Below are 23,091 nucleotides of genomic sequence, written 5' to 3' on the forward strand. Positions count from 1 at the left end.
TGATTTTTTTGCGTGACTGCGATGCTCTAAGGATGCAAATTTCAGTGAAAATGACTCTAAGAAATAGAAATAAGATAAAAAGACTCTAAAGCATAAAAATACTTTAAAAGCGCAAATTTCAGTTTCTATCGCCAAAGATCACAACACTGAAAAAGAAAAAACGTAAACATCAAGAAAAACGTGACATAACATTTTTGTAAGCGACGAAAGCGACTCGATGCTCTAAGGATGCAAATTTCGGTGAAAATTTAAGGTAAAATGTTTTAGAAATGTTTAAGTGAAAAGACTCTAAAGTAAAAAAAAAGTAGCCTAAAAACAAAATTTCTATCCCCAAAGATCGCAATACTGAGAAAAAAAAAACAAACATCAACACGAATGTAAGACATACGAAAGAAGAAATCCGACAAAATATTTCAAATCCTCGTTCGCTCCGAGGATCGCCTATGAATCATAGCTTTTCTATGATTGCCGTATGAACGCATAAGCTGTCGAGCGGAATAGCAGCGTATGTAATCAAATGATCCGTGACTCGAAGAAACAAAAGAATTTTCCAAACTGAATAAAGAAAGCAGCGCCGTCTCGTCGTAGCGCCCTCACGTCGGGAACGTTTTTTCGAAAAGGAAAAGGAAACCGTCGTAATGTTCGTGATTAAGCAATCTCAATTCGAAAAACACAACTTACCGCATCGTGGCTCGCCACTATTCCGCTCGAACGGCTCATATCGCTGAGCACTGTTAAACGCACACCCAAACAGATCGAGGATCTCGACCACTTGGTGGTTCATACACACGGCTTTTCTAAAGTCGTCGGCGGCGATACAAAATGTTTTTTGTCGCATCATATGCGTGATTTTCGTTTTGTGCACAAATCCCTCAGAGTTTCAGTGTTTCAGTACCAAAAGTACGTCGGCATTTTGATCCGCTCTTTTTTCTTTTTCTTTTTTTTTTTTTTTGCTTAATAACACCCTAGAAAATGGCTCGTTATTTGAACTTGTGTACGCAAACATCCTCAGCATCCATCTGTGGCTCCGCTTACGAAATAGTATATTCTACGTATGTTTCCAATTGTATATCTCCCGTTTTCTTTTTTTTTTCTTGGTTTCCCTTTGAGTTCGAGTGAGCTTATCGCGAAGTGCCCCGTGCGAAAAATCGCAATAGAGCGGCGCGACGTCGTGTCAGTTGGGCGGGCTGTCTACCGAGAGATATCACGGTAATAAATATCGGCGTGTATTTTGGCTCTTCATTGCGACATGCGGAATAATATTCAAACTGCGTGTTATTGTCTGATACGAGGGAAGCATTTCTCTTGGCGCGACTACCTCTACGGCGGACCTTCTCGTAAGTTGATCTTGCCAATCTTGTCATTGGAGGGGACGTTTTAACGAGCAAATTCGCGTTGCGTCCGCCTTATTGGCAATTCTTTCTCCTCGATTCGCTCTTCCCACTCTACCTCGTTAGTGACCTGTTCTTATTAGTTGCGTATTTTTCTTCAGGTTCGATTAATATGACTTCAATGCCGCTTACTTTGTTGTCGCTTACTTCGTTGTCCGAATGTCAGACGGTCGAGTCGATTACACCTTCCAGTTGTCTCTGTCGTTTCCGGAGTATTTGGACATTTCTCTCCGAATCCACGGCACGTATTTGGGCACATAGGCGTAGACTCCGGGCAGTTTTGGATGGGCGCATTTGATGCCCCAGCTGACGATCCCTCCGACGAACCATCTCTCCTTGTCGTGCTTGTCCCGACACAGCAGAGGCCCTCCGGAGTCGCCCTGGAAAAGCAAAGGGGGATATAAATATTGGCAGAGTGTAACGTGCATCCAATTAACACATATGATGACGCATTGGTGACGAATTATCAACGTAGGATAAAGGGACGCAATTAATGCGTGCGCATAATGGGTACGTCACTCGATGTCACCCTGCTGCTAGGGATAGTATCTCTTATTAACGCCTACCTGGCAGGCGTCCTTTCCTCCGTCCGCGTAACCGGCGCAGATCATTCCGTCGGTGACGTTGAGCTCTTTATGCGCCAACCATACGTTGCACACCTGTCGATTGAGGACAGGAACTTGGACCTCGTTCACAGCTGGCTCGTACTCGGAAGCTGAGAACAGACGAGGGTGAAACACCGATCAGTTAGAATCGATAATCGACATTTCGCTCAGCACAGGATATCGTGCTTTGGATGAATGCTTTAAACGTGACATTCTTCCCGATGTATTTCGTTATACAACACGTACAGTCGGTATCATTTTTCTTGCCCCAGCCGATGACAGTGCAGAGAGTGCCGGGTGCGAGGTTGGTGGCAGCAGTCGGTAAGCACACCGGCCTCAGATGCTCGTGAAACTGAACTCGCTTCTCGAGCTGAAAAGAGAAGGGTTTCGTGAGAAGACTTTGTCGGATCGGATGAATGATGCGAACCCCCAGGTGACACAAAGTATTCTAAAATTATTGAGAATTTGTCGTGAGGGGTGACCTAAGATATTCTGAACAATCTCAGGATGTCTTGTGCCTGATTTGGGTCTGTAAAATTAGTACAAAATAGTTGTAAATACACGATCGAGATAGAGATGAATCGATGTACTCACCTGGAACAATGCGACGTCGTTATCGTGGGCCACACCCATGTTGTAATTCGGATGAGGAACCACCCGTTTCACCTTCAGCTTCTGGCCGAGATAAGTGTGCGAGTGTCTCCTAGTAATGCCCAACTGTATCGTCCAGCCCGACACATCCGAGTGACTGAAAGGACCGACGTTGAGAATAAATCGATTCGCATTAGACGCCCTTCGAGTTGGGATTCCAATTCCGATTCGGATTGGAGATCCCCGTTGGATCCGCCGTTAACGCGTCAGAAAAGAATAAAATTTCACGCGACATTTCCCTCTGCACATCTCTGCGAAGCGCGGACGGGGAATTTCACGCTAATCACTTACTTCCCGACGCAATGGGACGCGGTGAGTACCCACTGATCGGCGATGAGAACTCCGGCACAATAGAAAATCTGCTCGGGGCCGCCGAGGAGGGCTGCGAGAAAAGGCCAATCACCAGGTGCTGACTCCACACCGCCCACTATCCGCTTCTGAACCCTCAAGTTGCCGTAAACGGAACGTCTGCGGCCGCAAGCTGCAACAGCATCGATCGTCACACGTTGCGAAGCGGCCCCGACAACTTTCGAGCAGGTTTCGGTCAAATCCCCGTGCGATAATAATACCTTACCGTATTCGGAGCAGGTAAGCTCGACCATAGGGTAGGCCTCGTCCTTCTTGATGCACTCTTGAAACTCCCTCAGCAGAGTGGGGCTCTTGCCGTGGTATACCGATCTCGTCTTCTCGATCTGCGTCAAATTGCTGTCTCCGATTAGCAACTTGGTCTTCACCGCGACCCTGAGACGACACATTCGAACGTCGCGTTATCGCACGGGAAGAGCAGAGCAAGCTTGCAGGATGCGAAGCGACATGAAAATCCGCGGATTTAAAACGGATTAAAACTCGAAGCGACGGAATTAAAATCGCTGGGGTTTAAGGCCGCGGAAACAATCGTCCACGAGACCAATGTCGCGCCCGTTGTAGGAGTGCGCACGTTCTTCTGATAGAAAGAGAGAGAGAGAGAGAGAGAGAGAGAGAGAGTGTGTGTTGCGATCGTGCGAATAAAAATTTATACAAAACCGCATGACAACACACACGGACCCGCGCGAAAAAGGATTCTTTTCCGAATGCAATATTTATACTTCGTACATCGCGGATGGCACATTAGGAGAGATCACTTACGTATACCCCAGCATAGCGCAAATCGTTTGCGCCGAGGTCTCGTCCCAGTGCGAGATACAAGCCGGCATAAATTTTCCCTTTTCAGCGTGGTAAACCTCCAGCCGGCCCTCGCCAGCGTCTCCGTTCTTCTGACTCAGTTTCACTGCGAAGGGAAAGAGATGTATACAGAAGGGAACGCTAAATCTCAGAAGATACCAGAAGCCGTATCGAGCGTATCGAGGACAACACAAGTCCTTTCCACTCACAGCAGTAGCGCTCGTCCTGGCCCCAGGGGCAGTCCATGACTCCGTTGCAGATGTGACTGGCCGACATGCACCTCCTCTCGCCGCAGTGGTACGAGGGCTTGGTGGCGATGCCCTTCGCCGAGGGCGACTTGATGATCTTGCCGAATGTATTGGCCACCGACACCGACGTCGGGCCCGTCGACTGGCCCGAGCTGCCGCACTCGCATCCGGATTCGTCGCTGTGATCGGCGCAATCGATGTGACCGTCGCATCGCCAATCGAACGGTATGCACCTCGTGCTGTCGCACTGGAAGCCGCTGGTGCATACTGCGCGGACCAGTCGTAACGAAACGTCAGGTATACTTCTCTTCAGGATCTCATCTTCGTCTATTATCCATCTTATCGTATCGTAACCCTTTGCACTCGAAACGCCAGCACAGCTGGCGTAAATATTTACATCCCGGCAACTCGGAACGCCAGCTGCGCTGGCATGAAAAAGATTTGAAGGCAGAGAGCGATAAAACATAAAAATGAGGGCGGCAACATTGAAGGAAATAAAGGTTCTCTTTTGCAGTTGTTCTAGGAATCTAGAAATTATATTTATAATTATCGAGTTGGTGAAGGGAAATGTAAGAATATTCCTCGAGTGCAAAGGCTTAAGGGAGACCAGGTCAGGTCGCGGCGCGAGCGAGTTTATCTCGAGAGCGAGTAGCGTTTATCCGGTATCCTTGGCCGTATCCTCTGCCGAGGGCATGGAATGTTGCAAAATAGTCAACAAGGACTGCGCGAAACTGTCGGTCGACATCTACGGGGTTATTCGATGATTCGACGTTAAGATGGAGATTGCGAGAGAACAGAAGAGGCATGGCTCATGTTCGCGAGAGAGAACATCTCGCGATTCCCTTTCCGCGAGTTTCTCTCGCGATAAATGAACGAGCCAGCGCAAGGCACGGTCAACGTGAAAGCTCGGACCACAGCTTACGAGCCGGTCTCTCCTCTGTCCGTCGCACTTCAGAATCCATTATTACACGTCCATTGTTACGATCGATACAACGAACAATATAATTTGAGAATCGCGCGAGAGCTGAGAGCGAGGGAAGAAGCCCCGTCCGCGTCCGGGGGCCGAGATATGTATCGCGGACATTGCTGCAGACACGAATATTATCGGCACTCCGTGATATCGCATCGATGTGTCTTCTCACACGACGGACACGATCGAGCCTGCGCTCGCGGTCGCAGCCCGGTTCAATATTTTCACACATACGCGCTGGGCGCGATGCGTGTATACACGTGCAGCGAAGCGCGACTCAATAAAGCTGCTTGCGGCTTGCGCCGCAGATGGGCCGTCATATACAACGACAGTTTAATATGGATTTTGCAATTAAGATTCCATCAGCGGCGGACATCGTGCGACAGCTCGGCCTGTACAAAATACCGCGATATCGCGCCGTGAGCGTGCGTGAACAGGATGTCGCCGAAACTTCTTTCGTAATTGGGAAGCAGGTACAGATGCCGCCTCTCTCTCTCTCTCTCTCTCTCTCTCTCTCTCTCTCTCTCTCTCTCTCTCTCTCTCTCTCTCTCTCTCTCTCTCTCTCTCTCGAGCCCGGGACTAATTTGTCGGGCCCGGGGCTCGTGGGATTTCGAGCGGGCTCGGCGATTCGCAAACGCTGTTTGCTCTTAATTAACCGCGGACAAGTCGCACCTTATCGCCGGTGCGAGCCGGCGATCGTCGATTCAATTGAACGCAACCGCGGCGGACACGGCGCTTCCGATCAATCCCTCGCCGTCGCGATTTACGTGATATTTGCTTTGGAAATTGCAGCCCGTGAACGATCATTTAATTCTCCTCTCTTCTCTCTCCCTCTCTCTCTCTCTCTCTCTCTCTCTCTCTCTTTCGTCACGGGCTGTTATCGCGTACGTTATGGATGGGAGACGCGAGCGTGACTATCTTTCGAATCCGGTCGACAGAGCTGCGAGGTTTTAGGATTCAGCGATTCCTCTGTGTCAGTTTTCGGACTGTCGTCTGTCGAAGACTGTTGGGTCGTATGACATGTAATTTCGGATTTGTCGGGTAAAGCGTAATAACTGTTGCGTATTGGGTCGTTAATAATTTTATCTGAAAAATCCCTAATTACTCATCGCGCAACCTAACATTATATTATTACCTAACATTATACCTAACATATTGTTCAAATTTAACTTTTCCTCCCCTTTCCTCTCCTTCTCTCTCTCTCTCTCTCTCTCTCTCTCTCTCTCTCTCTCTCTAACTTCCTCTTTGGCGTAACGATCTGTGGATAATAAGCGGATTAGTCCGGCCGATCGATCGATTTAGAGAGTTTCACAAGAGGATACCAAACGACAATGGGTAACAGAGCACAAGAGGAAGACAAACAGACGGAGCATAAATGAGAGTCCCGGATATCAAAGGAAGGATGAACAATGGGATATCGGGCCAGTCGACAATTAGTTCCGTTTTGCGGACGCGGATCCTATATTTAACGTCGTTCCGCGCGCGACTCGCCGCGAGGAGACAAAAGAACGGAAAACACATAAATAATATTAGCCTGCATTGTCGTCGGCGCGCAAGATACCGGCGGACAAATATTTCGCGGTGCTAAATATTTTGCGCGATTTCGTTGACGCGAGTCCATTGGACGAAGTGCGAATTTTCCCGCGGGCCGATTATTTCGAACGACAAACAAATGCGCGCTCGCGATCCAGAAGCGGAACCAGATGATTATCCGGCAAATAAAAGGACGCACACGCAACGATGCTTTCTCGCGCGATCAATAACATTCTGCTGGCAAATGATAGCGTAGAATAACACGCGATCAAGTTCGCCTCGATCGTAGGGAACCGCTCGAATTCTATTTTCCTTATTACTCGTTATTGAAAGTGCAAAAGAAAAACATAAAAGAGAAAGAGAGGAGAATAGGGACGGTGGGGAGGGGGGGGGAAGGAGGGGAAAGGGAGATAGATAGGCCGTGGCTCGCCTTCATATTCTCGGAGTCGCCCGACTGCACCAACGAGATTACTTTAATCCTCCAATTATCAGTTTCTCCATCAAGCTCTTACCCCACAAGTCCGCCCTTGCCGAAGTTATAACGCTCTTCGGGCAGGAAAGACTGAGCGATTTCAACGGAATGGAATAATTGCGAGGGCGACCGAAGAGAGGCCATGCGCGCGTTTTCCGTCCCGCTCTTATATTAATGTAGACATCGTCAGACTTTTCGGATGGCGTGAACGCAAACTTTCCGATTGACATCTGACCGAGATTTAATTAAACATCGTCGAGGACCGGAGGGTGAGAAGGGAGAGGAAAGGAAACGAGGAGAGACGGAAAGAAGTGCGAAGCGAGCCGTGTAAATGGAGCGCTTCAGTGTGGCGAGACGGTGTGGTGAAACTTTCGAATTCGGTATCACTTACCCGGATTCTCGGCTCTTTTCGCCGCCTCGATCACCTCGCGATGCCCGATGCACTCGTCGGGATTCGAATTCTCCGGGAAAAGTTCGCACTCGAGATAATCCGGCAAGGACAGGCCGAAAACTTCGAGGAAGAAGCCGCAGCGTCTCTTGGTCTCTGAAATTGATCGAGAAAGCACTCGCCCGCGATCGGGAAAATATCAAGCGCCGGCGATCGCGCGCCGCGCGATATCCAGGAGGGGCAGGGGGGCAGGGGGAATGCGGCGATTCAGCCGCGCGTACGCTCGCCGCGCGAAGATTTTACCATACATTTACATACCACGTCACAGAGCGGCGGGAGGGGCGAACATTATTAAAATTCGCCGATATTAACCCGCAGCTCATCGTAGACGTAATCGCGCTCGATTTTCCCGCGCTCCCGCCGATCCGATAAAGACAGGCGCGCACGATTCGCTCGGATGAACGCTCGGACGGCGAAGAGGTGGTGGTGACGGCCGAGGCCTTCGTTGACCGACAGGATGACTCTGAAATTGCCCCTCCAAGTCTGAAGGATCAAAATCAATTTGACAGGGGCTGCGAGCAACGCGCCGACGACACGCTGTTAACGCGCAGCTAATCTCTTATGAGCCTCGTCAAATTTCTTGGGATTCCGCCGTGCGATTAACCGAGCGAGATGACTTGTACCGATGAAGGGAATGCAAAGTGGCGAACGATGTCGCGCGTGTTGAACGACGGGGGAGCGAGAGAGAGAGAGAGAGAGAGAGAGAGAGCGGCGCGGACGGGAATTATTCGGTTAAAGCGAGGACTCACGGGAGCAGAGGCTGCGGCACGGCCGGACGACGTGACCCTGAGGTCCGCATTTCGGCACGAAAACGCTGCACAGGAACAGAGCAGCCAGTTCGTAACATCTGACGTCGACGACGGCGTCGTAAAGCTCCAGCTCGTGCTGGGCCTCCCGCTGTCCGAAATTGCCCATGTAATTTGGAAACACGGTATAGTTGTACGGGATCTGCAATTGAAATGCGATTTTGACGGATACGAGACGCAACGTCCCCGAGAGGGGAGGGCAACGCTGCGTAACGAAGCTACGCCGCAAGAGAGAAAGAGAGAGAGAGAGAGAGAGAGAGAGAGAGAGAGAGAGAGAGAGAGGCGAAACTCTCGCGGAACAATCGTTATCGCCGCGACCCCGTGACGACGTCGTCCTCTCCCCCAGCACCGTTGAACATCCCGCCAGTGACGGTGGTGGTGGTGGCACGACACCTTCGCGATTTTCGTCGCTGCCTCCTGCGAGAGGGATCCTTCGAGATGCTCGGACACGTTCGTTCTCGGGACGCACGGCTGCGCGGCGGGTCGCGCCTTATGAATTTTAAAACCCGCGCCATGAACGCGCCGAAGCCGGCGGAACAGCGGGAAAAAAAGCGACGCGTGATGTGTTCAGCCGGGGCGGTCACATTGAAATTACGATCGTCGTGCCCGGCTGTTTCTAATGCCCGACGGCGTTCCTCCGGCCGCAGAAAAGCCCGAGGACGGGGGAGTAACGTTGTCTCTCTTGCTCTTGCCGGCGGCGGCAACGGCTGCTGCCCGGCCGCGACACGCTACATAGCGGGACGAATTTCCCGAAAGGTATGTCGCCCACGCACGTTCCGCGGGGAACTTATTTTGAATTCTTTCAAGGTGGATGAACCGCCCGCCCGGGCTCGCGACTACGTGAACTTTATCGATTGCGTTCCGCGCGAGCTGTTAAAAAGAGTCGGACGCCTCGCGTCTCGTGAAAGAGCGCGACACGCGCCCCAGGATTCCAGAAAAGGAGAGAGAATGTCGACGGGCTTCTTCTCCCCCCCCCTCTCTCTCTCTCTCTCTCTCTCTCTTTTCTTTTCTGTAATATTTTGCATTGCGATATCCGGTCTGTTGCTCGACGCTTTTTACTCGAGTCGTGACGACTTCGTCTCCGTATCTTCGGCGCTCGCGGTGAACTTGCGGAAGAACATCGCGACCGAAAACCTGAAAATTGAACGGTGTCGACCGAAGATTACTGTAAACGTCCATCCTGGAAACAAGAACTCTGATAACTGGCCATTTTATCTTGTCTGCCGACGGAAATTCGCCCTTAAAAGCAAGAAGACTGTCCTTTTCAATCAGTAAATCGTTTTCAGTCATTGCGAGCGTGTTTTTACACGAATGACGTGCAAACGAGAATGTTTTCGACCGCGGTAACGGAGATACAGTAAAAAAAGTAATTTCAGAACAAGCGGAATCATCTAAATTTTAGAGGATTTTATTCTTACATATGGCCTTAAGAGGATTCCTCTAAGATTAAGATGAAAATATTATGAAAAGATTATTCTTGAAGTTGGAGGAATTAAATGTTATATGTATAATGCAAATCTTATTGATTTTAATATAAATCTCCTTTTATACACAGATTATTTAATCTTTTTTTAAGAGGATTATTATTTATTCTTACTGTACTTTATTCTTATTGGTTCTATTGATGAATTTGAAAAAATTATTATAATATACGGCGAGATATATATATATATAGATGTACTTCTGACTCTACAATAAGTAGTTCTACAATAAGTAGACGCGAATGAAATAAAATCATCATAACAAATAAATTTCCAATCCGTTTTGTTATGGACTTCATAGCTACAAAGATGTTCATCATAACCAATTGTATGAGACATAGTTGAAAGAAGGAATATATTATTCAACTTCTTGCAATAGATTATAAACTGTATTTGACCAAATATGGGTAAATTACCTTCGTTATATGTTACAACAACACACATACCTTTTTTCAAAAACATTCCAAATATTCTGACCTATGAGCATGTGGTTATCTTTTCGTTCAAGTCTGGAGGTAAGAGAGCATGACTGAACAAAACAGTAGCCGACATTCAAATCAACATATTCCTCTTCATATAAGAGGAACATTAGTTGATATAAAAGGAAATCCTCTTGAAATAAGAAGAAAACAGAGTAATATATGATAAATTCCAGATGAACAGTTCACTTTAATCGCTTTGTGGAAAGAGGAATCCTTTTTCTGTAAAAGGCTTCGCTTAGAATGTGAGACTATGGGAGAAATCACTTTACAGATAGAATACTTCTTTTTTCGGTATGTTATTCCTCGTTGCTAGATTTCCGCGACGTGGTCCCTGTTCATTCACACGAGAACTGAGATCTTTCCTCCGTGTCTGCACGGTTTCATCGTTAACTACCAATCCTCCGATGATAAACCGTTACCTTATGATGTTGACAGAAGTTGACGATGATGGGCAGGCACACGCCCGGGGCCGGATTCTTGTCCTCCGTCAGCAGTTGCACGCGCTCAGACATCGGTATCAGGCTCCAATAGGCGGTCCTGTTCTCCAGCTTCAGGTCGGGATACGCTGGTGACAGGAAGAACTCGTCGTGAAGCAATGTCGCGCGCTCTGCCGTACCGCCGCCCGCGCCGGAACGAGCCGGGGGTGACTTCGCTCTCTGCATCGCGCGAATCGGCAAATTCGTCGCGACGGCGGAATAACAACCGGCGCGTCCATATTGAAAACTGTCCGAGTGTCGCGGCGCGAGTCGCGGCGGATGGATGCGTTTCGAGCTCCCGTAATTATTAGCGTGTCAGCCAGCGTAGACACGTCGACGGCACGCGGCGCAGAACTGCAACGTTCTCAATTATTATCGCTTCTCCCCCGACGCTTGTGTTACGCTTACTTCAGGCGATGACGTAACCATTTTGGGCGGGACGGTAGTAGTTCGAAACTATTGTCTCTCGCGTCAACTCAATGCGTGCGCACGGTATTTATTATCCGGCAAAATAGAGCAAAGTATTTGGTAGGCGCAAAAATAATTGCGGTATTTAACACTTTAAGTTTGGCGCGGAATTTTTCCCGAGAGTTACCGTTATCTTTTCCAGAATCAATAAATTTGTTTCCCATCGGGAGAAATATGTGCGGGCCAATGGTTTTATATTTGGATTAGTAAATATAATTCTTAACTGATATATGCGTCTTTATACTCGATACGTAAAAACCGCAATAATTTTTGCACCAACCTATTATAAAGTGATACAGAGAGAGAGAGAGAGAGAGAGGCTCTGTTAAATTAGAAATATCGCGGTACACGCGTGTGCGCGAAAGCTTCACGAGGACTATCTTCTGCTGGTCGCTAAGCTAATATTGATATTCGCGACTAAATAGATTGCGAAGTTATTGATCTTTCAGTCTCGCATAAACTCGTTGTTGCACATATTAGCGTATTAAAGCGCTTAACGAGAGAGAGAGAGAGAGAGGGAGAGAGAGAGAGAGAGAGAGAGAGAGAGAGAGAGAGAGAGAGAGAGAGAGAGAGAGAGAAGGAGGGAGAGAGAAGAGACGAGCAACCGTCATCCATTTGAGCCGGATGGTCTGCATATCGTTCGCTGTGGTTTTTCAATGCGCTGTTCATACCGTTAAAAAGTGAAGTGTGTTTCTCGGCTTATCTCAACGTTCACGCACGATTATACTCGGTTTTTCTATCTTCGACACATCGATCTTCGCACGATTATCAGTCGCGCTCGTCGATATCGCGCTGTTAATTACAACGGGAAGTATTTCGATCGCAGTCGGATCAAGCCAAATATGAGAAAAAGGGGGGCAGGGGAGAGAGAGAGAGAGAGAGAGATTAGGGGAGAGAGGACAATGATGGAACCGAGGCGATTTGGCTCAATGGTAAACTCACTTCTGAAGTACGCGGCCAAACCACCGGCGATGGCCAACAGGGCAACCGCGTTGAGCAGAACTTGCACGAATTTGAAACGCAGTCTTCCCGTCGTCACGTAGTGGCTGCTGGTCATGTCCCTGATTATCTGAACAGACAAATGCGAGTGATGAAGGAGGCACGTAGACGCACGTCACGATGTGCTACTAATTAGGTCTGTCCTTTACCGCCAAAGCAGCATATTAAGCTCGAAGCTTAAAAGGAAATATGGATACATAGTTGAGACTTTAGGTGGGAAAGAGAGGATGATAAGAGAGGATAAGAGGGAGAGAGAGAGAGAGAGAGAGAGAGAGAGAGCGCGCAAACTATAAAGTGCAAACTAGTAGCGGCGAGAAAGAGCAGACCGATTGAATCATTCCGAGCTTCTTTCACGAGCCATCACGTTACGCTCGGGACTCACACCTTGTGATGCAAGGAGTTGTTGTTCCCCGCGTGCATCCTGACGATAGTCTGCAAACTGGCCGGCGTACTCGTGGACTTCGTTATCGGCCTGCCGGACGAGTTGTCAGGTTCCGACACCAAGGCTCTGTCTGGAAGGTGTGAAAGATCGATATCGCGCTTGCCCTCCGCAAGCGCGAGAGAGCGTCGACACGCCGGCGGAGAGTTCGCGATTGCCTCGAGATAAAAGTGAGTTCGGAAGGTGACGCCAGACGAATCGTGCATTTCTTTTCGCTGGGTTTCTCTTGTGTACTGCCACCGATGAATGGGAAAACTTTTCTCGCTCCGTCTCGCTCAGTCGCTTCGAATGGACAGCTTTAAATATCGCGACGACGAGCGACGAGAGAAAGGGGAGAGAGAGAGAGAGAGGAGGGGGGGAGGGGGTAGAAAAAATCAAAGAAAACAGGACGACGAAACAGAAGAGAAAAACTTTCCGTTTCGTTCCAGCTGTCTCGCGCCTCAGCCCGGCGCGCTTATCTGTCGCTCTCGGGAGAGGCGACGCGACGTCTCCTCGACGAGTGTCACCCCCACACAGGCGCAAAATATAAAGAACTTTCAATCTATGGAATGCACGCCGCAATATCGAGCGCCGGGAATGTCATGAAACGCGCCCTCCCTCTCTTTCTCTCGACCTCTCTTCGCCTTCTTTCTTTTCCCGCGCCTTTCCTTCTCCCCCACTTTATTTTCTACTTATTTTTATTGTTTGCTATCTCCTCCCGTTATCGCTCTGTATAACTTGTACATGTTTTGCAAAACTATGCGCGAACGTATGAATGAATAAAAAGGAGCAATGCGTCTCATGCCTGCGCCAGAGACCTTGTTTACACCTTGTTTGCGCTGTATGTTTACACAATTTATGTTTATAACTATTATTATTTATATTTACATGTAAAAGTTGTGTTAACTCCAACGCCGGGTTCATCAAGACGTAAGCATTAAGAAATCAACCGATCACACCGGTCGTTTATTTATGGGCCGTAAGAAAAATACTCTACATGGTTGCTTGCCAGTTTGCTCTTACACAATTTATGTTTATAACATTATTCTTTATATGTACGTGTAAAAGTTGTGTCAACTCCAACCCCGGGCTCACCAGTTTGCTTCAAGACGTAAGCGCTAAGAAATCAACCGATCACACACGGTCGTTTATTTATGAGCCGTAAGAAAAATAATCTGACGTGATTGTTTGCCAATTTACTCCTCCTGCTTGCTTACGGGGATAAGTCTTCGTCAGGGAGCGTTATCGTCGCGCTGCGCTTTTTCGCCAGAGTTCCCCACGGAACTCGCGCATCGAACGTACCTGGCACTTTGCCGTGCTTGTGAGGCAACAGGGGGGCTTCCATTGTCTTGCTGGTGTAACTGGGCGAGCTGGTCTGGCTGAAACTGTCCGACGAGACGTTGCTGTCCTGCCGGACGCTGATGGGCTTCGGCACAGGACTCTGGCAAATGGCGCTCAACGGCGGCGGCAGATTCGTCTGCGTAGCCTTCGGCAGCTTCTCGAGCTTCTCGCCGGCGGCTCGCTCCTTTCTGAGATTATGCTGCAAAATATTCCTAGCCCTTTCCATGTCACTTTCGTATTTGCTGCGCGCAATCGGATGCTGCTGTTCTAAAGCCCTCTGCTCGGCGTGGCAACGTCTATCGAGATCCTGCGAGGTTCTCTCGAGGTCCTCGTATCTAAACGCAGCAACGTGTCGCGAAATTCGCGTCTTTAAACTATCATCTATCGTCCAGACCGTCGGGCGGCCTGGATCCGACCGATTTGCGTTCGCACTTTCATCGGCGAAGGGCAAGAGGAGAGAGAGAAAAGGGAACAGAGAAAGGAAAAGATAGAGAAAGACGGGAAACGCGGGAGCGTCGAAGAATCGCGTCGAGATCGACCGAGGACACCGAAAAGTCGGCTCAAGCGGCAAGATTCCTGGCTAAATACCTGGCTGGTTTGTCCTTGTTCATCCGTCTCTCGATCTCCTGACGCCGCCGGTAGTCGTCGTCCTCATGCAGACGTCTCTCCAGGTTCTTCGAGGCCGCCTGCAGCTCCTCGAACTTCGATCTACCGCGCTCTACCTCGCGACCAGGCGTCAAAATCGTCGTATACTTCGACTCGTCTTCAGGAAATACCTCCCTCTGCGACAACGCCGTCTCCTCCTTGGGCTTGCTCTCGGACGGTTCTTTCTGCTCGCAGCTCCTGGACTCGTTCTCCTTTCCCAACTTCGACGATTGATGCCTGCCAAGAGAGACCTCGTTAGGCGCTTCCTGAAATCCGACTGCTTTGCTCTCGTCAATAATAGTGCTAGTCACTGATATTTCTCCTTAATTATTAGGTAAATCGGAAAGTTCCGTCTGTTTAGCGGCAAGTAGCTACAGCTAGAACTATCGTTAATCTCTAATGTCTAAACGAAGCTTAATGCTTTGTTTGGACATCTGTCAACAACATTCAGTGTCTAAAGGTATACGTTTGCATCAATAACATTGTTTTTTACTGCATCGAAAATGTCGAAATTTCAGCCGAATAAGCGTCATTTGCGCGAAACGTTAATCTTTTGCTTCAATTGGAAGAAAACTGCAGTTGGAGCTCATCGAATGCTTGTAGAAGTTTATGGTGATAATGCTCCTTCCGATAAAACATGCAGAGAATGGTTTCGACGCTTTAAAAGTAGTGATTTTGATGTAGAGGACAAAGAGCGTACTGGACGACCAAGAGTATTCGAAGACGAAGAATTGCAGGCATTGGTGGACGAAGACCTATGTCAAACGCAGAAGCAACTTGCGGAAGCATTAAATTGTGCTCAATCTGTCATTTCCGATCGTTTGAGAGCCTTTTTTACAAGGGTTTTTACAAGGAAGGAAAATGGGTCTCATATGAACCGAAGCCGAGAGACATTGAAAGGCGAAAAAGCACCTGCGAAATTCTGCTTGCTTGGCAACAAAGAAAGGGGTTTTTACATCGTATCATCACTGGGGATGAAAAAGGATCTATTTTGACAATCCCAAACGTCGAAAAACTACTTGCGATCCCGGCCAACTCTCAACATCGACGCCAAAGCGGAATATCCATGGAAGGAAGGCAAGGCTCTGTATTTGGTGGGATCAGAAGGGTGTGCTGTACCATGAGCTGTTGAAAAGTGGCCAAACAGTCACAGGGGATCTCTACAGAGAAAACAAATGATCCGTTTGAGCCGAGCATTGCACGAAAAACGGCGAGAATATGAAAAGAGACAGCATAAAGTGATTTTGCTTCATGACAACACTCGGCCTCACGTCACAAAATCTGTCAAGGAAACGTTAGAAGCACTTCGCTGGGAAGTGTTACCCCATGCGGCTTATTCACCAGACTGTGCCCCTTCCGACTACCACTTGTTTCGGTCGATGGCACACGCACTTGCTGACGAATGTTTCAATTCTTATGAAGACGTCGAAAAATGGCTCTCTGACTGGATAGCCTCCAAAGATGAGTCATTCTTTCGCCGCGGAATTCGCTTGCTGACCGAAAGATGGAAAAAAGTCTAACGATGGATAATATTTTGATTGATGTACTTTTTCATTTTGTTTCTTAAATAAAGCCATATGTTTTGCGAAAAAACGGACGGAACCTTCCGATTGACCTAACCTAGCTTCTTAACACTTTGCGGTTCTATCGATAGCCTTAAATATTACCCTAAGACAATTTGCTTAGTAGTAGACATTATTAGTTTATTGTTTATTAACGATTCAAAGAGAAAAAAGAGCGCGAACGATGTGTCAATTTGTCGGAGTCACACAGTTTTACCTTAACATCTAGAGTGTTGCGTGCGATTGGAACATGTTGGTAATCTAATTGCACTGTATGTTGTGTTAGATTGGACTATTGTATCGATCTGAATGTATCTGATGCGCGCGAGAATATTATTTCGAAAGAAAGCTCTTCTGCAAAAGTATGAATGGACCAGAAACGCAATATAAATATTGGTCGCAATTTAATCGATCGCAACTATGAAGCGACATATTTTCGGTACATTATAGTCTTGTATCTTGGCATCGAAAATAGGGCCTTTTATAGTCCATAGGGCTATTATACACAGTCTGTCCCAGATCCAATGAGACTGGTCTAAAAAAAATACAAAGCGTTTATTATTTTGATTTTTTATTCTTGTTTATTCAAAATAGTCTCCTTCTGAGTCAATACAGCGCTGGAAACGTTCAACAAATTTTGCGAAACATTTTTTATACTCATCGGCTGGAATGGTCTTTAGTATGGCGGTCGAAGTCTTTTGGATGATGGGGATTCCCGAAGGAATCCGGCAAGCGTGTCAGCCATTGTAACTGGTGATGAAACGTGGTGTTTTCAATACGAGCCAAAAACAAAACGTCAGAGTGCGGCATGGAAGTCACCAGAAGAGCCAAAAGAGAAAAAATTACGCTTTCAGAAGAGCAAAATCAAGACGATGCTGACCGTTTTCTTCGATTCAAAGGGAATTGTTCACAGTGAATTCGTCCCAGAAGGTCAGACGGTGAACGCAGAATATTATCTGGCAGTTCTACAACGATTGTGGGTCAGAATTCGACGAGTTCGACCGGAATATCGAGAGCCAGGCAGTTGGTTTTTGTTGCACGATAATGCACCATCGCACAAAGCCATCATGGTACGTGAATTCTTGACCAAAAATGGCATCATTGTTATCGATCATCCACCGTATTCACCTGATTTGGCTCCGTGCGACTTCTGGCTATTTCCCAAACTGAAATTGCCGATGAAAGGAAATCGTTTCGATACCATCCCGGTCATCCGAAAGACTTCGACCGCCAATTCTACTAAAGGCCATTCCAGCCGATGAGTATAAAAAATGTTTCGAAAAATTTGTTGAACGTTTCCAGCGCTGTATTGACTCAGAAGGAGACTGTTTTGAATGAACAAGAATAAAAAATCAAAATAATAAACGCTTTGTATTTTTTTTTAGACCAGTCTCATTGGATCTGGGACAGACTGTGTAGTCTTGTATCTTTTATCGAAAATAGGGCGGTGTGCTCGCGCAAACTTCTATATATAATCGCGCAGTTCGTCGAGATAGAGTCCGAACTTACGTCTCGTTTAACGAACCTATCGCGAACGTAATCGCGGCCGTAACATCTTGCTCCAGCTTGACCCGGGACTCGAGTACCGTCACCGAGTCTGCGGTACGCTGATGTGTTCCGCGGTGGGAAAACACGGCGAGAGCTCTGCTTTCGAGCAGTTTTCACCCGAGAGTTTCAACTCGAAAACGGGCACGTGGAAAATTCACGAGAACGACGATTATAACGGGCGTCGTATGCTAACAATATTGCGGGTTTCGTCCATCAAGAGAGTAAAATAAATACGGACACAAAGGACTCGATGATCGTTCTCCTGTCGAGTGCAATTGTCATTAACACATTGCATGCGGGTATATTTCGCCGCGGACTTACGCGGCGTGTAGCGGGCGTTTTTTCGTAAATTTCGCGGGAGTTTGGTCACTCAGTAAAACCGCAATAAATCGATAACCACTTCGTTTTTCTCAACGAAACTTTTTTTATTTTACACTTAAATATATGCTCTACGATTATTTAAAAAAAAAACGACTTTTTTCTTTAATAAGTAAATACAGAATAGTGAATTAAAAATGAAAGGAAAATAGACAATTTTTAATTTTACTATTTATACAAAAATATTTTTTTCATATAATCAAGTAACTCGACAAACTAAACTTCTAGAACGAAACAATGGAAGTCGTTGCCTAACAACACAAACACCATACACACTTACAATGCCCATCGTATTTATACGATACCCAAGCACAAATTCTCCACACACAGTTCTCCAGCGCAAATCTACTAAATACGTACTTTTACGTGACCCGCGCTCTAGTGACAGGCTGCAAAAAACGTAAAAGTATGTTTCCCGCACGCAATGTGTTAATATGTTTGTAACGGGACGCGAGGTCATGAAAATACCAAATCTCCGCCGACGCTCCCGAGCGGAATTGCGCGTAAACGGTCGCGTGAATAAACAATCGAGCATTATTACCTATTGTGGCGCGACGACGCGGCCGTCGCGTTCTGTCGTTGGCGAGAATCCAGCCGGCCATTCGAATCCTCGAACTTTGCCTCGGCGCTCTTAATAATTCTCTCGTGAAGTCTCTTCTCGAGATCCAAGGAGACCTTTTGCAGCTCCTCGAAGCTCGACTTTTGGACGAGCTTGCGTCCTTCTTGGAAGTTCCCTCGCTCGAAGTTAGCGACGAAATCGTTATGCTCGTTCGTTCCCCGCGCGTCCTTACCGCTATAACTCAACAAGTAATCCTGCAACCCACGGAGAGACGAGAGCATATAAATGGATTCCGTCCCGCGAGCAGTCACGAGAAATCCTTCTCGGTTAGAAAAGCTCTTACACCAGTTATGTATATTCAATGTACATAACTCATACTGGCTTAACTCTCCGACAGCAGCGGGAAAAAAAGAGGGAGGGAAAGGAAAAGAAAAGAAAATGATTTGAACGGACGTACGGAATATTCAGCTGCAATATAACATTTACGTTTAATATGGCCGTCAGCCATATCAATTTTCGCGCCGAATTATCAAAGGAGAGTATCGAGAATTTCGACTGACAAAGAACATCCGCGAAGTGTGTGTCTCCGATTTCGACGAAACTTGATATATTTGTAGAGTAGCCAAAAGTAAGAGACCCATATTTTTTTTTTACCGGCGATGGCTCAGGTTTAAGGGGTGAAACTGCCCCCCAAAATTTTATCCCCTTTATGCTATCTCGATAATTATTGCAGATAGGAAAAACCTTTTTAAACAAAAAGTGTATGGCATAAGAAGATAAGAAAATAAGAAGTACAATTTTTGTTTAAAAAATTTTTCCCTATCTGCAATAATTATCGAGATAGCATAAAGGGGATGACATTTTGAGGGACAGTTTCATCCCTCAAACCTGAGCGTTGCCGATAAAAGAAAATATGGGTCTCTTATTTTTGGCTACTCTACAAATATCCCCAGTTTCGTCGAAATCGGAGACACACACTTCGCAGACGTTCCTTGTTAGAGTAAAAAATACGAAGACACTCGATCAGTCACCTGCGACGTTTGCTCTTGATTTCGGACGGGACCCAGATCTATGAGTTTCTCGTTCGTCGAGTCCACGCTGTTCCACTTCATCATTGACGAAGGTGTGGACGAGGGATCGCTCGCCTTGCGACGTGCCGTTTGATTATTGTCCTGTCTGGTCGTGGATTGCAGTGGTATAGGTTTTTCATTCTTGCTCCTCTTCGGGATCGCTGGCGGTCTCAGTGGAATCGGTGGCGGTGCTACCTGTATTAAAACCGGAGTGTTTGCAATCTTCTCCTCTCGCGTCTGTGCTTTTATTATTCTAACGTATACACGTCGGAGTTTCCTAGACTTTGTTTACCTTTTTTCTTCTTCTTCTTCTTCTTCTTCTCTTTCCGATGGTAAACTCTATACTGTCGACCGCATCCTCTTTTTATCAGGTAACCACCCTGTTAACTCTAATCCCTTCTTTCCCGGTGGTATACCAAGCGATATTTCTATCACGAGATTTCTTGCCTTGACACCGTCGTTTTTACAAAGGCAGTAAGCGGCAATTTTTATGCGACAATAAAATTATATATACATAATTTTGGGAGCTTCCCGAGAGAGAGGTAAATATTTTACCTGTCAGATCAAAGGCGCTCATATTTCATTCTTACGTCAGTCACCCCTCTTTGCTGATGCTACACGAAATTCCGCGATTTACCCCACAACTGGATTGAGAATTGGACTGAAAAATTTATCATTATCTCCGCCGTTTCCGACACTGGGAGGAGTTCGCCGGCAACGAGTTCATAACATTGCAAATTGTTCCGGAAGTTACACGCAAAGTTACGAATGCTTGTTACAATCCGCAGACAAGCGTCGAGTTAAACTGGCTTGTTAATAGGAGGAAAGTTACACGCAAGTTAATTAGCTTCAAACATTTATCGTCCCACGGCGAACTCCCCCAACGCGAAGTCGCGCTTCAACACCTCGAGTGCTTTCGACTCGTTTAACGGTCTCGAACGTTGCGATTGTCGCGAATCTATATTTAAACCTTGTTTGCTGATCGATGCTTCAAACCTAAGGGGACACTCGTCGGTGTTCATGAAAAAAATTTTGGTGTAACTTCGCTCAATCTTATTGAGAATTATCTTATTGAGAGTCAATCTCATTGAGTGAGAGTTCCCTCTCACAAGAAATTTACACGCGGAAACGGCGAGCTACACGACGAAGCTTGTTGTACTATTTTTGGCGTAGTATTGTGTAATTACGTCAAGGCCCGTCGCTACGGCGATATTAATTCGCAAAGTGGCGGCATGCCACTAACTACCGGGCTTTAGCCGCATGATTTAAGGTTACGTGGTCCGCTGAGATACCGACGATGTGGTCGCAACTTTTCCAACTTACCTGCGTGGGACGGGAGAAGATGCAAAGTTTGAGATCCCTTTAGCGCATCCCCCGTGTCTCCCTTAATCATTACGATAACTCTCCCTTTAATATCTTCCCATTGTCCGATGCGAAGTCTTTTATCGCAACAGCGATAGCCGACGTACCGTATATCGAACGAGACGCTAACGCGCATAAGGTCGACGAGGGGGGAAGCGGGAACGGGGGGGAGGGATGGGCGAAAATAAATAAAATTTCTTACCGCCGGGGTAGCGGAATGTCGACGTGGTATTGGCGGCGGCGGTGCATCACTTCCGGTGGGTGGCGGTTCCGGAAGCAGGGAAGTTCTCGCTGGCAGACCGATACTGTGAATTCTGCTCTGCCTGCAATGAAAAATGGATTGCCACTTAATATTTGTCAGCCACCAGAGACGAGATGAGTCTCCGAACGTGACGAAGGCGACTTCACAACGACCTGCCTCTCAATTCGGAAATTGTCGAAACAATCACAGCGCCGTGAAAGCTCGCTTTATCGTAGGCACTAATCGCAAAGTCTCTGCAGCGAAGATGAGCGAGCTCTCGCCGTCAAGCTTAATGACCGTCCAGATGCTTAAGGGAAAAATTGAGTCGCAATATTAAACGTACTCAACATTAAAAGAACTTGGTGCATTGAATGTTCGATTAGTCGTACACGCGATATCACGAATAATACTTATATAATATGTTTATGTGCGAAATATCTACATTATTGTTCGCTGCCGATAGTCATTTCGTGCAAAATGTTATCTGTAATTACAAATGTGTAACACATCCTGAGAAAATATCGCAATTTTATGCCGACGATTGATCACGGAAAGCTCATGAACTTTTACAGCGTAACGTTTTCCAATGTTGATATCTAATCGCTCAAATGTTATACTCGCCGTGCTGCTGCACGAAGCAGCTGCACAGAGACTCTCTTCTGCAATAAAAAGATAAATAAAACCTGAAACTATCTCTTGCGAGGATCCAAAAAGGCGTATATAAAGCGTCGCTATGCACTGGGATATGTTCACTATCAACCGTACAGTAAACACCAGTTCAGTTTTACTAAACACAGAAAAATGAAACTGTCGGGTCTAACGTTGACTTTCGCCGTCATCTTTATGCTGGCGGCCATGTACAATACTGTGCAAGCAAAAGCATTAGCTGTCGCTGCACCCTGGGCCGATGCTGACGCTGCACCCTCGGCCGATGCTGACGCTGCACCCTCGGCCGATGCTGACGCCGCACCCTCGGCCGATGCTGACGCTGCACCCTCGGCCGATGCTGACGCTGGACCCTGGGCCCATGCTGACGCTGGACCCTGGGCCGATGCTGACGCTGCACCCTGGGCCGATGCTGACGCTGCACCCTCGGCCGATGCTGACGCTGCACCCTCGGCCGATGCTGACGCTGCACCCTCGGCCGATGCTGATGCTGGACCTTGGGCCGATGCTGACGCTGGACCCTCGGCCGATGCTGACGCTGCACCCTCGGCCGATGCTGACGCTGGACCTTGGGCCGATGCTGACGCTGGACCCTCGGCCGATGCTGACGCTGGACCCTCGGCCGATGCTGACGCTGGACCCTCGGCCGATGCTGACGCTGGACCCTCGGCCGATGCTGACGCTGGACCCTCGGCCGATGCTGACGCTGGACCCTCGGCCGATGCTGACGCTGGACCCTGGGCCCATGCTGACGCTGGACCCTGGGCCGATGCTGATGCTACTAACTGTGATGGTAAGAGCCCCCCTGCCTGCCATGGTTAAGCCAACGCTAGACCTCTTGCTAATGCCAACGCTGGACCCTATGCCGATGACGATACTGTACGTATAATTTGCATTCCGATATTAGTAGCAATGTTAATTGCATCTTCGCCGTCAAATCGGTTGTAAAACGTTATTGTTGCATGTTGTAATTGCGTACGATCTAAAATAACGGTTAGGAACATATTATATTTCACACATCGTTCCAAATATTAAATTATGAGTATTCCTCTCTTGAAATGTTATATAAATGTTGTTAAAGTCAGATGCGTACTTGTTACATACAATGCA

At 47.4% G+C, this 23,091-nt stretch overlaps 2 protein-coding genes across 4 annotated transcripts in view; one reads left to right on the forward strand and one right to left on the reverse strand.

Annotated features, from left to right (window-relative positions):
• Positions 1-1,110: 1,110 nt before the first annotated feature.
• LOC105191595 (atrial natriuretic peptide-converting enzyme) overlaps positions 1,111-23,091 on the reverse strand; it is a 71,691-nt gene continuing 49,710 nt past the window's right edge. The window contains exons 1-19 of one of the 3 annotated variants that reach the window (XM_025299004.1): positions 21,489-21,721; positions 21,277-21,393; positions 19,674-19,907; positions 18,625-18,896; positions 14,539-14,832; positions 13,912-14,285; positions 12,576-12,703; positions 12,135-12,261; positions 10,668-10,813; positions 8,229-8,427; positions 7,423-7,575; positions 4,018-4,323; positions 3,773-3,914; positions 3,222-3,388; positions 2,939-3,128; positions 2,591-2,744; positions 2,243-2,366; positions 1,958-2,106; positions 1,111-1,771 (exon numbers count right to left, since the gene is read on the reverse strand). In XM_025299004.1, coding sequence (XP_025154789.1) covers positions 1,571-1,771; positions 1,958-2,106; positions 2,243-2,366; positions 2,591-2,744; positions 2,939-3,128; positions 3,222-3,388; positions 3,773-3,914; positions 4,018-4,323; positions 7,423-7,575; positions 8,229-8,427; positions 10,668-10,813; positions 12,135-12,261; positions 12,576-12,703; positions 13,912-14,285; positions 14,539-14,832; positions 18,625-18,896; positions 19,674-19,757 — 3,210 coding nt within the window. In that variant the 5' untranslated portion in view covers positions 19,758-19,907; positions 21,277-21,393; positions 21,489-21,721 and the 3' untranslated portion in view covers positions 1,111-1,570. Of the gene's footprint in view, positions 1,772-1,957; positions 2,107-2,242; positions 2,367-2,590; positions 2,745-2,938; positions 3,129-3,221; positions 3,389-3,772; positions 3,915-4,017; positions 4,324-7,422; positions 7,576-8,228; positions 8,428-10,667; positions 10,814-12,134; positions 12,262-12,575; positions 12,704-13,911; positions 14,286-14,538; positions 14,833-18,624; positions 18,897-19,673; positions 19,908-21,276; positions 21,398-21,488; positions 21,722-23,091 lie in introns of those variants that run through there. The other 2 variants (XM_025299005.1, XM_011155113.1) reach the window with 2 other exon arrangements.
• LOC105191592 (small proline-rich protein 3-like) overlaps positions 22,042-23,091 on the forward strand; it is a 1,270-nt gene continuing 220 nt past the window's right edge. Inside the window, exon 1 of the mRNA XM_011155112.2 lies at positions 22,042-22,860. Coding sequence (XP_011153414.2) covers positions 22,223-22,860 — 638 coding nt within the window. The 5' untranslated portion in view covers positions 22,042-22,222. The remainder of the gene's footprint in view (positions 22,861-23,091) is intronic.

The sequence above is a fragment of the Harpegnathos saltator genome, unplaced genomic scaffold, assembly GCF_003227715.2.
Source record: "Harpegnathos saltator strain DR-91 unplaced genomic scaffold, Hsal_v8.6 scaffold250, whole genome shotgun sequence".
Classification (NCBI taxonomy): domain Eukaryota; kingdom Metazoa; phylum Arthropoda; class Insecta; order Hymenoptera; family Formicidae; genus Harpegnathos; species Harpegnathos saltator.